The 12,179-nt window shown below is 54.4% G+C and overlaps 1 protein-coding gene across 2 annotated transcripts in view; it reads left to right on the top strand.

The window, feature by feature from the left end:
- The window catches only part of Spns2 (SPNS lysolipid transporter 2, sphingosine-1-phosphate), a 37,943-nt gene that overhangs the window by 23,995 nt on the left and 1,769 nt on the right, over positions 1–12,179 (top strand). Inside the window, exons 3-12 of one of the 2 annotated variants that reach the window (XR_006074722.2) lie at positions 1,539–1,675; positions 6,191–6,342; positions 6,545–6,611; positions 7,978–8,120; positions 8,399–8,551; positions 8,638–8,827; positions 8,966–9,031; positions 11,154–11,252; positions 11,336–11,499; positions 11,875–12,035. Coding sequence is in view for 1 of the 2 variants with exons in the window: in XM_076542839.1 (XP_076398954.1) it covers positions 1,539–1,675; positions 6,191–6,342; positions 6,545–6,611; positions 7,978–8,120; positions 8,399–8,551; positions 8,638–8,827; positions 8,966–9,031; positions 11,154–11,252; positions 11,336–11,499; positions 11,989–12,031 (1,214 nt within the window). In the remaining variant the exon portion in view is untranslated. The remainder of the gene's footprint in view (positions 1–1,538; positions 1,676–6,190; positions 6,343–6,544; positions 6,612–7,977; positions 8,121–8,398; positions 8,552–8,637; positions 8,828–8,965; positions 9,032–11,153; positions 11,253–11,335; positions 11,500–11,874; positions 12,036–12,179) is intronic. The other variant, XM_076542839.1, reaches the window with a different exon arrangement.

Raw genomic sequence — 12,179 nt, 5'->3', positions numbered from 1 at the left:
GGCCCCCGCAGGCTCATGGATTTGAATGTTTGGTTCCTAATTGACTGTTTAGGAAGGATTAGGAGGTGTGGTCTTGGAGGAGGTGTGTCATGGGAGTGGGCTTTGAGGTTTCAAAAGCCTATACCATCCCAGTTAGCTCCCCCTCTGCCTCCATCCTTGGGATAGGATGTAAGCTCTCAGTTACTGCTCCAGCGTCGTGGCTGCCTGCCTGCTGCCACACTCCCCACGGTGAGGGTCATGGACTCACCCGCTAAACCTGTAAGGAAGTCCCCGTTTTCCTTTATAAGTTGCCTTTGTCACAGTGTCTCTTCACAACAATAGGACAGTAACTAAGATGTGTCCCTCCCCCTACTTTCTGAATGAATAAATGCACACATGCATGAGTGAATAAGTGAATGGCGGGGTTTCCAGTGTTCAGGATAGTCTCTGTAGCCTGCTGGGAGTGAAGGCAGCTGAGTGACCTGGCAGATGGTAAGACCTGGAGTTCCAGACTCAAGTGTGCCCTGATTTGCTGCGTGACCTTAGGTATCAGATCCCCTATCCTCCCTGAATCTCTCTTTCTCTTTAGTACTTGTAAAAGTTTGTTGTTGTTGTTGTTGTTTTTAATTTTATGTGTGTGAAGGTTTCTCTACATGTGCAAGCACTACATGAGTGCTTGATGGTTACAGAGGTCAGAAGAGGGCATCAGGTCCTCTGGAAGTAGAGTTACAGATGGTTGTGAGCCACCGTGTGGGTGCTGGGAACTGAGCCTGAGTCTTCTGCAAGAGCAAAAATTGCTCCTTAACCTCTGAGCCATTTCTCCGGCCCCTCTCTCGAGCATAATATAGAAAGTAATGCAGGCCACGCATGGTGGTGGTGCACATTTTTAATCCCAGCAGTCGGGAGGCAGAGGTAGGAAGAACTCTGTGAGTTTGAGGCCAGCCTGGTTTTCATAGCATGCTCCATGCCAGCCAGGCCTACATAGTGAGAGCTTAAAACACTGCATTGTCTTAAAACAATGTGGGCTGGGGATGTAGCTCAGTTGGTAGAGTGCTTGCCTAGCGTACATGAGGCCCTGGGTTTGATCCCCAGTAGCACATAAATCCAAAGTTCAAAGTCATCCTTGGCTATGTAGCAAAGTTCTGGCCAGCGTGGGCTTTAGGAAACCTTATCTCAAAAAGTAAGCAAGCAAAACTAAATGGCAAAGCCTGAGGAACTCAGGCCCCGGGGCTAGGCGGACAAAGGTCCCATTTCGACCTGTGGAGCCTTTCCCTCTGAATCTTGACCTCATCTGTGAGGTAGGAAGCCTTGGGCTGGCACTCTGTGTGAGCCAGTATTCCACGACTCACAGAACATGGAATAAACTGGAGGGATAGAAGAGATGGAGCTCCATATCCCCTAATCCCGTGCATCCCCCCCGCCTGCTCTGTGTGCCAGGCGCTGGAGGTGTCCTCCCAGGGCTGCTTCCTCCCTCTGGATCCAGGCTCAGCTGTGGCTCCTTGCACTTGGCCTTAGCCAGGACCCGCACACCCTCCAGCTCTCCTCTCTTCTCTCCACAGTGTTCATCTGCAGCTTCATGGTGGCTGCCCCCATCTTCGGCTACCTGGGTGACCGATTCAATAGGAAGGTGATCCTCAGCTGTGGCATCTTCTTCTGGTCGGCCGTCACCTTCTCGAGCTCTTTCATCCCTCAGCAGGTGAGGTCCCCCATGGTTCTCCTGCTTACACCCCACCACACACACACACCCCGTGTCCGATGTACAGGTCCCTTGGGGAGTGCTGGTCTGTGCTCCTGTAGACCGAGGCCTGCTCCTGAGCTTCGCCTCCAAGGCAAAGCCATAGCAGCTTTCTTTGCATTCAGTTATAAACCAGCCCTGCAGACAGGGTCTCCTCTGTACTGGCCTGGACCAAAAGACTTGCAGCCCTGTGTGCCAACCTGACTATCTGAGCAGCCTGGCAGGATGTCAGGAACAGGGAATAAGTCTGCCCCCACCCCCACATCCCACCCCAGTTCTCTTGCTGTGCAAACCTTACTCTCTGACTCACTCTGTTTCTGGCTCAGTTTGCTCTTTGATGACCAGTCAACTCCTTGAATCCAAGTCCCAGGAAGGCAAGTGTCAATTCAACATCAAAGTTTCTTAAGAAATACTCTCCGGGCGGTGGTGGCACACGCCTTTAATCCCAGCACTCAGGAGGCAGAGCCAGGTGGATCTCTGTGAGTTCAAAGCCAGCCTGGTCTACAGAGAGAGATCCAGGACAGGCACCAAAACTACACAGAGAAACCTGTCTCAAAAAAACAATAAACAAACAAACAAAAAAGGAAATACCCTTGACTTTCACAGTCCTGGGTTTGAATATCCCAACTTTGTTGCCCACTCAGCTTTGTGACCTGGAGAAATGTGCTTCACCTCTCTGAGCCTCAGTTTCCTCCTTGTTAAAGTGGGAATAATCCTACGCTGGCTGGTCCTCTGTGAGAAGCAACTGGGTTGATGAATGTCCAGCTGTGGAGCATGGCCAGTGTCCAGCAAATCCTCTTTTCTGTTCATTCTTCCCAAGAAGGCCTGTGTTGTCTCATGAGGGCAGTGAGCTTCTCATGGCTAGTAGTCAGCCATGTGATAGCATCTGTGGAGAGCAATGGAGGAAGAAGAACTAACTCTTCAAGAGCTTTCTGTCTGTCCCTGTCAGATGTGACAGGAGCTTCAGGCTCACAGCCTTCAAGCTGTCCAAAGTGCTGAACACTGAAGAGGAACTGGCCCTTGTGGTCCATGGGTTCCAGGAAGTCTTCCTGGAGGAGGTGACACATAATCTAGCAGACATGACTGAGAAACCATGACTTATGGTGAAGCTGACACAGGCAGGGGGCCATATCCAAAGATGCAGAGATAATGGATTGTGTTGAGAGAAAAAGAAGGGTATCATGGCTGGAAAGGAAAGCAGAGACCAGGCCAAGGAAGGCCTTGAGTGCCAGGCCTGAGGCCCAGGCCTTCCTCCTGCTGCGTCACTGAGCCCTGGAAATCTGAAGGACAGGGAGGAGCCATATGCTCATTGGTAAACCAGACAGGTCTGCTGGAGCTCACTTTGCTTCAGGGAGGTGGTTCAGGTCCAAGGCAATTCCAGGCCCAGTGCAGGGTGGAGCCTGATGCTCACCCTAGAAACAAAGACCAAGCTAGGAGCCTTCACAGCCCCCTGTGCCTTGCCCTGCCCCTGGCTGGGCCCCTGGGGCTTCTTCTGAGATTGATGAATGAATGAGTCCAGGCCTTGATGCCTTCTGTGTTGGGGAGAAGAGATGAGCAGAGAAAAAGAGAGAAACAGACAGATCACTTTCAATTGTTTTGTAAACTCACGGTGATCACCATTCAAGCCCCACAGGGGCTTTTGGGGGACATTGGCAATGTGATTTTAAAGTTAATTTGGCAGAGAAAATGCTCCAAACAGCCAAGAACAATGTGAAAGATAACAGTGAATGGGGTTCGCCCTATCAGTTGTCAAAACAATGGCCGTTCTGACTAAAGCAGCCAAGGGACAAACTAGGCAGTGATTGATCCATGAAGCAAGGCCCTAGGGAGTGGGGAGCCAGTGCTTGCTGGCTGAGGGCACATCTCTCACCAGTAGCTCCCGGGAAAAGGGTACTATGTCAACCACGGTGCAGAATAAACTACAGATGGGGAAGGGAAAAACCAAAGCAAGACTGAGAAACCTAAACTGTAAACTAACAAGAGAAAGACAACAATGCTAGGAAAATAAGCAAAGGGTTGTGAAGGCATTCCAGAGCATGACCAATGGCCAGTGAATGGAGGAAGAGATCCCTCGGCCTCCAGAGGAATCAGAGAAATGCAAAACAAAACAACAAGATACCATTTCACACCCATAGATTGGCAACAATTAAAGAGGCTGACAATACCAAGTGTTAGTACAGCTGCGGGGAGCCCTAGATGCCTAGCTGTTGGTGGGAGTGTAAATTGGTGAAGCCTCTTTGGGCATCAGAATGTCAAGATACTGTAAATCCCTGCTGTGTCCCAGCTTATGTCTGGAAGGACACAGGCTAGAAAAAACCCCAGCATGTGGACAAACAAACGTGAGGATCCCTCCTGGCATCAGGGGAGCCTGGAAAGATGGCTCAGTGGTCAAGAGTACTTACTGCTCTTCCAGAGGACCCAACTTGCGCTTCTCAGCTCCCATATAGGGTGGCTCTCAACCACCTATGACTCCAGTTCCAGGGGATCTAACTTCCCTCTTCTGGCCTCCGGTACTGCACACACACACACACACACACACACACACACACACACACACACACACACCTACCTTCACAACCACACATGCATACACATTATTAAAAATATTTAAAAAACAAAAGGAAAAAGAGAGGCTGAAAGATGGCTCGCTGGCTAAGGGTGCTTGCCATGCAAGCATGAGACCCTGCGTAAGAGCCAAGTGTGGTGGTGTGCTCCCATAACCCTGGGGCTCGGGGAGTGGGCACAGCTGGCTCCTGGGAGCTCACTGTCTAGCTGAATTGGCCGGCGCCAGGTTCAGTGAGAGACCCTATTTCTAAGAATAAGATGGAGAGCAATAATAGAGGAAGACACCCAGCATTAACTCCTGACCTCTCTTTGTACCTACACACACTCTCGCACACACTTCTTGTGTGTGCACACACAAAGAAAAGGAGAGGAAGGAAAGGAGAGGGAGGGAAGGAGAGAGGAAGGAAGGGAGGGAGGGAGGGAAGGAGAAAGGAAGGGAGGGAGGGAGGAAGGGAGGGAGGGAGGGAGGGAGGAAGGAAGGAAGGAAGGAAGGAAGGAAGGAAGGAAGGAAGGAAGGAAGGAAGGAAGGAAGGAAGGAAGGAAGGAAGGAAGGGAGGGAGGAAACTACTCAAATGACCACCACTGGGCCTGCACAGATACTCAGGGTATATTTATACTGAGTGGCTAGTAGAAGAATAAACTTGGTCAATGTCAATCATCATGCATATATCAAAAAATAACGGAGCATGTGGTGGAATAAAACAAGTGGAGCAGCCTCCTTTCTGCCCATTTGTTGCAAGCAGAGAGGACACTAAGTGTTGTTTCTTGGTACTTACGTGTGCAGCATAAGGCAGAGACAGCATTAATCTGGCAGGTGCGTGGGTGGGTGGGTGGGGACGGGGACGCCTTAGCATAGTAGAGCGCTGAAGAAGTTTGATGTCTCTCTCCAAATGGTTTCAAACATGAAATAGAAGAGGATGCTTTTATACTTTGGGGCTGGAGTAGGCTTTCTTGAACCAGGCGTGGAGGAAGAGTCAAGATTTGACAGCCTCAAATTAGACATCAGGAAGCCCATGAATGGTGAAATTGGGTAAACAAGGAGGAGAGAAAGAAGGCCGAGAACAGTAGTGACAAAAATGACAAGGAATCCAGCCCTGTGATGTAGAAAATGCTAATATAAATCTATACCAAAAAGACAAGACCACCCAATAGGAAAACAGGGAAAGGCAGTGGGCAGTTGGTCTGCAGTGAAAGAAATGCCAGGAACCAGAGAGAGTGAGACAGGGTCAGCAGCCCCTAGCACAGACAGCCAGGGGCCAGAGAGGTGGCAGGAGATGGCTGGGGAGAGACAACAGGGATGGCAGGGGATGTGGGCAAGGCTGGCCGGATGGGTGGTAAGGGTGGGGCAGTGAAACCATGGCCATGCTGGGTTCTCTGGCTCTGGGCAGCTGAGGGCCAGAGGAAGGCAGGTCATCATCAAAGGGGTCGGACCACTGGCAGCTGGCATGGCCACACCCCTTCCCCCATCGCTGGCCTTTGATGTGTGTACCAGAGAGGGGCTCAGAGCTCACTAGGCAACTGTGCCCACTCCCCATACACACTAGGTCTTCAGTGCAGCCAGGTTTGGTCTGGCCTTCCTGCTTAGGGGAGGGCACAGAGCAAAGTTGACTGTTGGATCCTGAAGTGAGGCCAGAGATGCTGAGATAGCCCAAGTTTATAGTCCCCGGTGCTTGTGGGGACACGGAGCCCTGTCTTCCCCCAACCTGGGAATGATCAGTCCCAGTCAGATCCTTCCTTTTGAGGGGTATCTCAGGGCCCTGTGTGGCCTGTGGCTGTGGTCACTGCTGAGGCTAGTCCTGGGCTCCATCCTCTTCCCCTGGCCTCTGGACCCTGCCAGGGCTAGGGCGTAGTGGGATAGGGATGAGCAAGCCTGGGAATGGCGGGTCGCCCAGCATTCTCTGTCCTCCGCAGTACTTCTGGCTGCTGGTCCTGTCCCGAGGGCTAGTAGGTATCGGTGAAGCCAGCTACTCCACCATAGCACCCACCATCATCGGCGACTTGTTTACCAAGAACACACGCACGCTTATGCTGTCGGTCTTTTATTTCGCCATCCCACTGGGCAGGTAAGTGTGAAGCACCTCGGTTTGCGGGAAGAGCGCCAGGGTCCCCTTGAACTCCCCAACCCTGCTTTAAGCGGACACGGAGGCAGGCAGCGGTAGAGGACTCCTGGACCTGCTCTCCCACAGGCTGGCTGGGTGGGAGGCCACCAAGAACGTCCCACTCAGCTCAGCTGCTCACTCTGACGTGTGTCTGTCTTCTCTGCAGCGGCCTGGGCTACATCACAGGTTCCAGCGTGAAGCAGGCAGCTGGAGACTGGCACTGGGCCTTGCGGGTAAGGCCTAGGTCCCTCCTGTTTAGGCTCCCCACTCCAGCCCTTGCCCCCAGAGAGCAGCTCACTCAGCCCAGAGGCCAGGCTTTAACCGCCAGGCTTCCTCCCTCACTAGCCTGGGCTCTGAGGTCTTATCCCTGTAGATCAGTTCAGGCTGAGGTATCAGGGGAGTTAGACAGTCCTGTCACCCACAGGGCTTCAGTCCAGGATTGGAACGCTACCCCCAGGCCCCGGGAGTGGAGAGGATGAGGATTCTCTCACCACATCAGGAAATTCCAGGTCCACAGCACAGCTTCCTGGCTTCCAGCTCTGGCTCTGTTCTAGGGCGGGGTTGGGACAGGACCTCTGTGTGGGGGCCCTTCGGGTTTGGGACCACTTCCTGTTCTGTTGGAGGGTTGGGGCAAGTCCCCAAGGCCCCAGGACAGTGCAATCAGAGGAAACAGAGATCCCCCGTCTCTCTGAGGGGCGGAAGCTCAAGACAAAGTGTTTTTTCCTCAAAAGCAGGAAGGAAGCAGCCACCGTGGAATTTCATCATGGGGAGGAGGGTGAGCCGTAGGGTGGAGGGGTTGCATGTAGAAGAGATCCCCAGCCCACAACTCCCAGGCCTGGGGGAAGCAAGCTTCTCTTTTCTCCTGGGCTGGTGCTTGGTTCTGTGTAGAGAGAGGCCTAGAGCCTTGGGAATTCTGCTCTTAACATGAGGCTGGACACAGGGAAGACCCAAAGCCCATAGAGGGCCCTGTAAAGAACAGGCCACCTATCTGGCCGGTCCCTGCCTAATGTCCATGTTTGAGGGACACACCTTGGAACATTCCTAGCCCCAGGGGTTAGACAAGTTGGTATATGGCTCTCCACCCCTACAAATGAACTCTTCTACTCAAAGACATCACTCCCTATGCTTTTCATCTACCTGTCTTTCTTTTCTTATTATCCATCTACCCACTCAGCCACCCACCCACCCATTCACCTACTTGTCCATCCGTCCATGCATGAGTGCATCTATCTGTCTATCTGCTTGTTTTCCCGTTTATCCTTCATCTGTTGAGCCATCTCTCCCTCACTTTCCTCCTTCCCCCTCCTCTCTTCCTTTCCCCCCACTTCTTGCCCCCTCCCCCTCACTGAAGTCTCTCAGCCTTCCTTGAACCTGTTTTCCTGCCCGGCCTTTGGTCTGGACTATTCACTTTGAGGCCCCCAGCCCCTTCCCTGGCCTCATCCTCAGCAGCTTTGCTCAGCCTCTCTGGTACTCAGCTGGGCAAATATTAGCCTAGAAGAAGGACTTGGAGTCCAGATAAGGAACAGTTACCCGGGCTCTCCTGTGCAGCCTAGACAGAGTCTATGTGACATTCAAACTTCACATTTCCTGTCCTACCAGGTGTCCCCTGTCCTGGGCATGATCACAGGAACACTCATCCTCATCCTGGTCCCAGCCACTAAGAGAGGCCATGCTGATCAGCTTGGGGGCCAGCTCAAAGCACGGACCTCATGGCTTCGAGACATGAAGGCTCTGATCCGAAAGTGAGTGCTACTGTGCCGGGTGTGGTAGGAGGAGGCCTGGTTAGAGGCCCCAAGTGGCCCGCCTACACTCACCTGCCATCCCCACAGCCTATGGGGCTGAATGGCATTCTGGCCTGAGAGTTTATTGATCCTGCATCCCAAGTCCTCATCGGGGCCTGTGAAAGAGCATTTCTATCTGGGGGAGGCAGCGGACAGCAGGCTGGGGGGGAATAGACTGACTCCCTGGCCCTGCTGTGAGGGCTGTGCCAACTCAGTGTCCCTCCCTGGATTCTTCCCAGCCGCAGTTACGTCTTTTCCTCCCTGGCCACATCTGCCGTGTCCTTCGCCACAGGGGCCCTGGGCATGTGGATTCCCCTCTATCTGCACCGTGCTCAAGTTGTACAAAAGACCGCAGAGACGTGCAACAGCCCGCCCTGCGGAGCCAAAGACAGGTAAAGCCTGGACGCCAAGGACTGGGTGCCTCCGTCCCAGCCACTGTCTTGTTCAAATCACACTCTGCTGTCCTTTGTCCCCACAGCCTCATCTTCGGGGCCATTACCTGCTTTACTGGCTTTCTGGGAGTGGTCACAGGTGCGGGAGCCACTCGCTGGTGCCGCCTGCGGACTCAGCGGGCTGACCCACTGGTGTGTGCGGTGGGCATGCTGGGGTCTGCCATCTTCATCTGCCTCATCTTTGTGGCCGCCAAGACCAGCATTGTGGGCGCTTATGTGAGTCCTTGGGAGGTTGGGGGAGATGGGCTGGAGTTGCAGTCTGACTTGCGGGACCCTCTATCCCCACGGGGCGGGGCGGGGGGTTGTGTGTCCCTGCCTTGTGCCCCTCATGGTTGCTTTCCTCCTTATAAATAGATATGCATCTTTGTTGGGGAGACACTGCTGTTTTCTAACTGGGCCATCACTGCAGACATCCTCATGGTAAGCCAGGAAGTCCACAGTCCCCTTCTGCTGACTGACCCAGGCTTAAGAATTTCACTGGGGTGACTTGGGAGGGTGGGTGCAGGGTAAGCATCGCTTGTTGGTGGGAGAGGTGAACCCAGAGGCAGGGAGGGGATCAGAGATACAGGGGGGTCAGATCTGGGAAGGGTCTGGAAACAGGGTTGGGCAGGTAGATGTTGGGATACAGGGGCAGGGTTGTCTCCGGTTTCCGGTTTGTGGCTAAGAGAGCAGGCAGATGTTGGGGTGCAGGGGCAGGGTTGTCTCCAGTTTCAGGTTTGTGGCTGGGAGGCTGGTGGTACCAGGCTGGCACTGAGGTGGTGCTGCCTGCCAGCACTCCTCCCCCAGGAGTCCAGTGTCCTTGCATGCGGCTTTGCCAGCTCAGGCTGGGTCCCAGGCTGGGTCCCAGGCATGCCTGCCGAGTGCCTGCGGCTGGCTGGACAGACAGAGGCTGTCTTTACGGGACCAACAATGGCCTCCAGACCAGCAGGCGAGGGACAAAGGGCTGTCTGAGCAGTCTGCTTGGGCTTGTGTTCCTGGGTGGGGACAGGAGAACAGGGGAGGGGCTGTGGGCCTAGTGACTTGTAGCTCTGAGTGCAGTGGGGGTGGGAATGGCAGAGCTATGACTCCTGTGCTTGGTCCTCGAGGGACCTCCTGGTCAGGGTCAGAAGACTGCAGAGGACTGGAGATGGAATGGCAGGAGGTGGAAGGCAGGGGAATAAACTGGGTATTTATTAGCTTGGGAGCTGGTGCTTAGGCCAGGAGGCCAGAGTCTGGGGGCCTCTGTTGTCCCTCCATTTCAGAAGGCCTGCCTTGCTCCACCCTATGCCTTTCTCGAATACCTGTGTCGCCCACCAGTGCCTCTGTCCTCTACCCATGCATGCGCTGTGTGGAAGTGTGGAGAGGACTCAGCTAAGTGCCTCAACTAGGGGCTGGGCAAGAACAAGGGCAGGGATCGGGGACTACGTAACCGTGGCAAGACTGAATCAAGGGTCTTTGGTGTTGGGCAGCGTGCCCTCCCCTGACAGCCCCCACCCCCAGCAGCCCCTGGGAGCTGTCTGGGTCCCAGGGAACTCATGTCCCAGTTTTACTAAGTGTCCCGGCTAAGTGACTAATTAGTGCTGGAAATGGGGCCACGCAATATGCTCCGATCCAGATCCCTCCCTGTCTCCTCACCACCAGCAGGGTACTTTGAGGATGCTGGCTGCTCCCACTGCCCACAATGACAGGTGTCATGGACAGCGTGAGGAGCTGGAGCTCAGGGCAGGGGCCACCTGGTTCTGGTTGTCCTAGTCTTGCCCATCTGTCTTCAAGTGGGGCCAGGGCCTGTTCTGTCTAGTTCAGGACGACCTGGGGCCCAGTGGCTCTTAGACTCTGGTGTCAGGGTACTTGAGTTCAAGTAGAGGCTCTTTGGGGTAGGATGCTAGTTCATAGCCTCTCCACCTCAGCCAGCCTCAGCCTTGCTAAATCGTCATGGAAGGGGAGCAAGACAGGTGTTTAACTTACAGAAAGGGAGGGCAGGAAGCCTAGAGGCTAGAATCCTACGTCCAGAGTTGCACAACTCCACACGTGATCCCTCAGAAGTGAGGGTTCTCTCCAGGAGCATAGCAAGGTGAGGTCAGCCTGGGTTAAGCAGCAAGGCTCTATCTTTAAAAAAGAAAGAAAGAAAAGAAAAAGTGCCCCTGGACCTTTTAGCTCAGCTCCTCCATGCTCCAAGAGCTCTGGCCTTGGAAGACCTGTGCCAACTGGTACCGAAGTTGTTGTTCCATGGAATGCAGTGGGGAGGGAGGTGCAGATTCCCATCACTAAGTCTGGGTTCTGCCAGAACCATTGGGGTGATGGGGACTGAAGCGGTGCGTGTGTGCGTGCTTCAAGGCTCCAGATAGGAGGGGCAGATGGGGAAGAGAAGAGGCCCTGTGGAGCTGACAGAAGCAGCCATGCCTACATGGGGGGTAGGGAAGTCCAGGGCTGGGTGGCAGGACTATCAGTACCCAGGACAGGAAGCGGAGGCTGTGGGGTTTCAGAAGTGTCTTGGCCACAGGGATGAGCCTAGTACACAGCCTCGGCCGGCCCTTCTGGCACTGACCCTCCCTTCTTCCTGCAGTATGTGGTCATCCCCACCCGACGAGCCACGGCTGTGGCCTTGCAGAGCTTCACCTCCCATCTGCTGGGGGATGCTGGAAGCCCCTACCTCATTGGCTTTGTGAGTGGCTGAGGGTGGGGCTTGCCTGGGGGTGGGGCACAGAAGATAGCCCTGTCCTGATACCAGCACCCCAATCCCCACAGATCTCGGACCTTATCCGCCAGAGCACCAAGGACTCCCCGCTCTGGGAGTTTCTGAGCCTGGGCTATGCCCTCATGCTGTGCCCTTTTGTCGTGGTCCTGGGTGGCATGTTCTTCCTTGCCACCGCTCTCTTCTTCCTCAGCGACCGTGCCAAGGCTGAACAGCAGTGAGTAGGGGTGGGGTGGGCACGCTAGGAAGCAGGGACTGTGACAGCTCTGTTCCACCAGGGTGGAGGAGACTGGGTTACTTTGTGGCCTTAGGGCTAGGTGACCTGCTGGAGGCCAGGGCCAGCTCTATTAACACTTGGCTCGGAGTCTTCTCATGCCCCCAGCCAGCATATCATGGGCCGAGGCCATGGTAGCCCTTTTTTGTGGGAGCTCTAGACATGGGTTTTTCTCTGGAGTTAACAGGGTTTTAGAGCTGGGAGTCCCGTCCCCTTCTCCTCCTCTCGTTTTCTGACTTCTTTCTCCTCTTTTCTCTATTCCTTTCTGTCTCCTCTCCCTACCCCTGGGCTTTCCCACCTCCCCCTGGGGCTGACGAGGTCCCTGCCCAGCGCCTCCGGTCTACCGGCCCCAGTGATGCGATGTGCCAGAGCCGTGCCTGGGCCCAGTCCCCGCTGATGTGCCACCCTGACCCCCGCCCGTCTCTCCCTCAGGGTGAACCAGCTGGTGATGCCGCCTGCATCCGTGAAAGTCTGAGGTGGTGAGTGCAGGCCAGGAAGCCCCTGTGGGAGGAGTGGCCCTGAAGGAACAGGGAACAAAACCCCTTCAGAACGGTCTCCTTCCTGAGCAGATTCCCCATTGCCCTAGGTCTGCCCTCTTCCTTCTGATGTGTTGATACGGAATC

This window comes from Peromyscus maniculatus, chromosome 8 (genome assembly GCF_049852395.1).
Source record: "Peromyscus maniculatus bairdii isolate BWxNUB_F1_BW_parent chromosome 8, HU_Pman_BW_mat_3.1, whole genome shotgun sequence".
NCBI classification, from domain to species: domain Eukaryota; kingdom Metazoa; phylum Chordata; class Mammalia; order Rodentia; family Cricetidae; genus Peromyscus; species Peromyscus maniculatus.
This window is presented reverse-complemented; position numbering and strand designations above follow the sequence as displayed.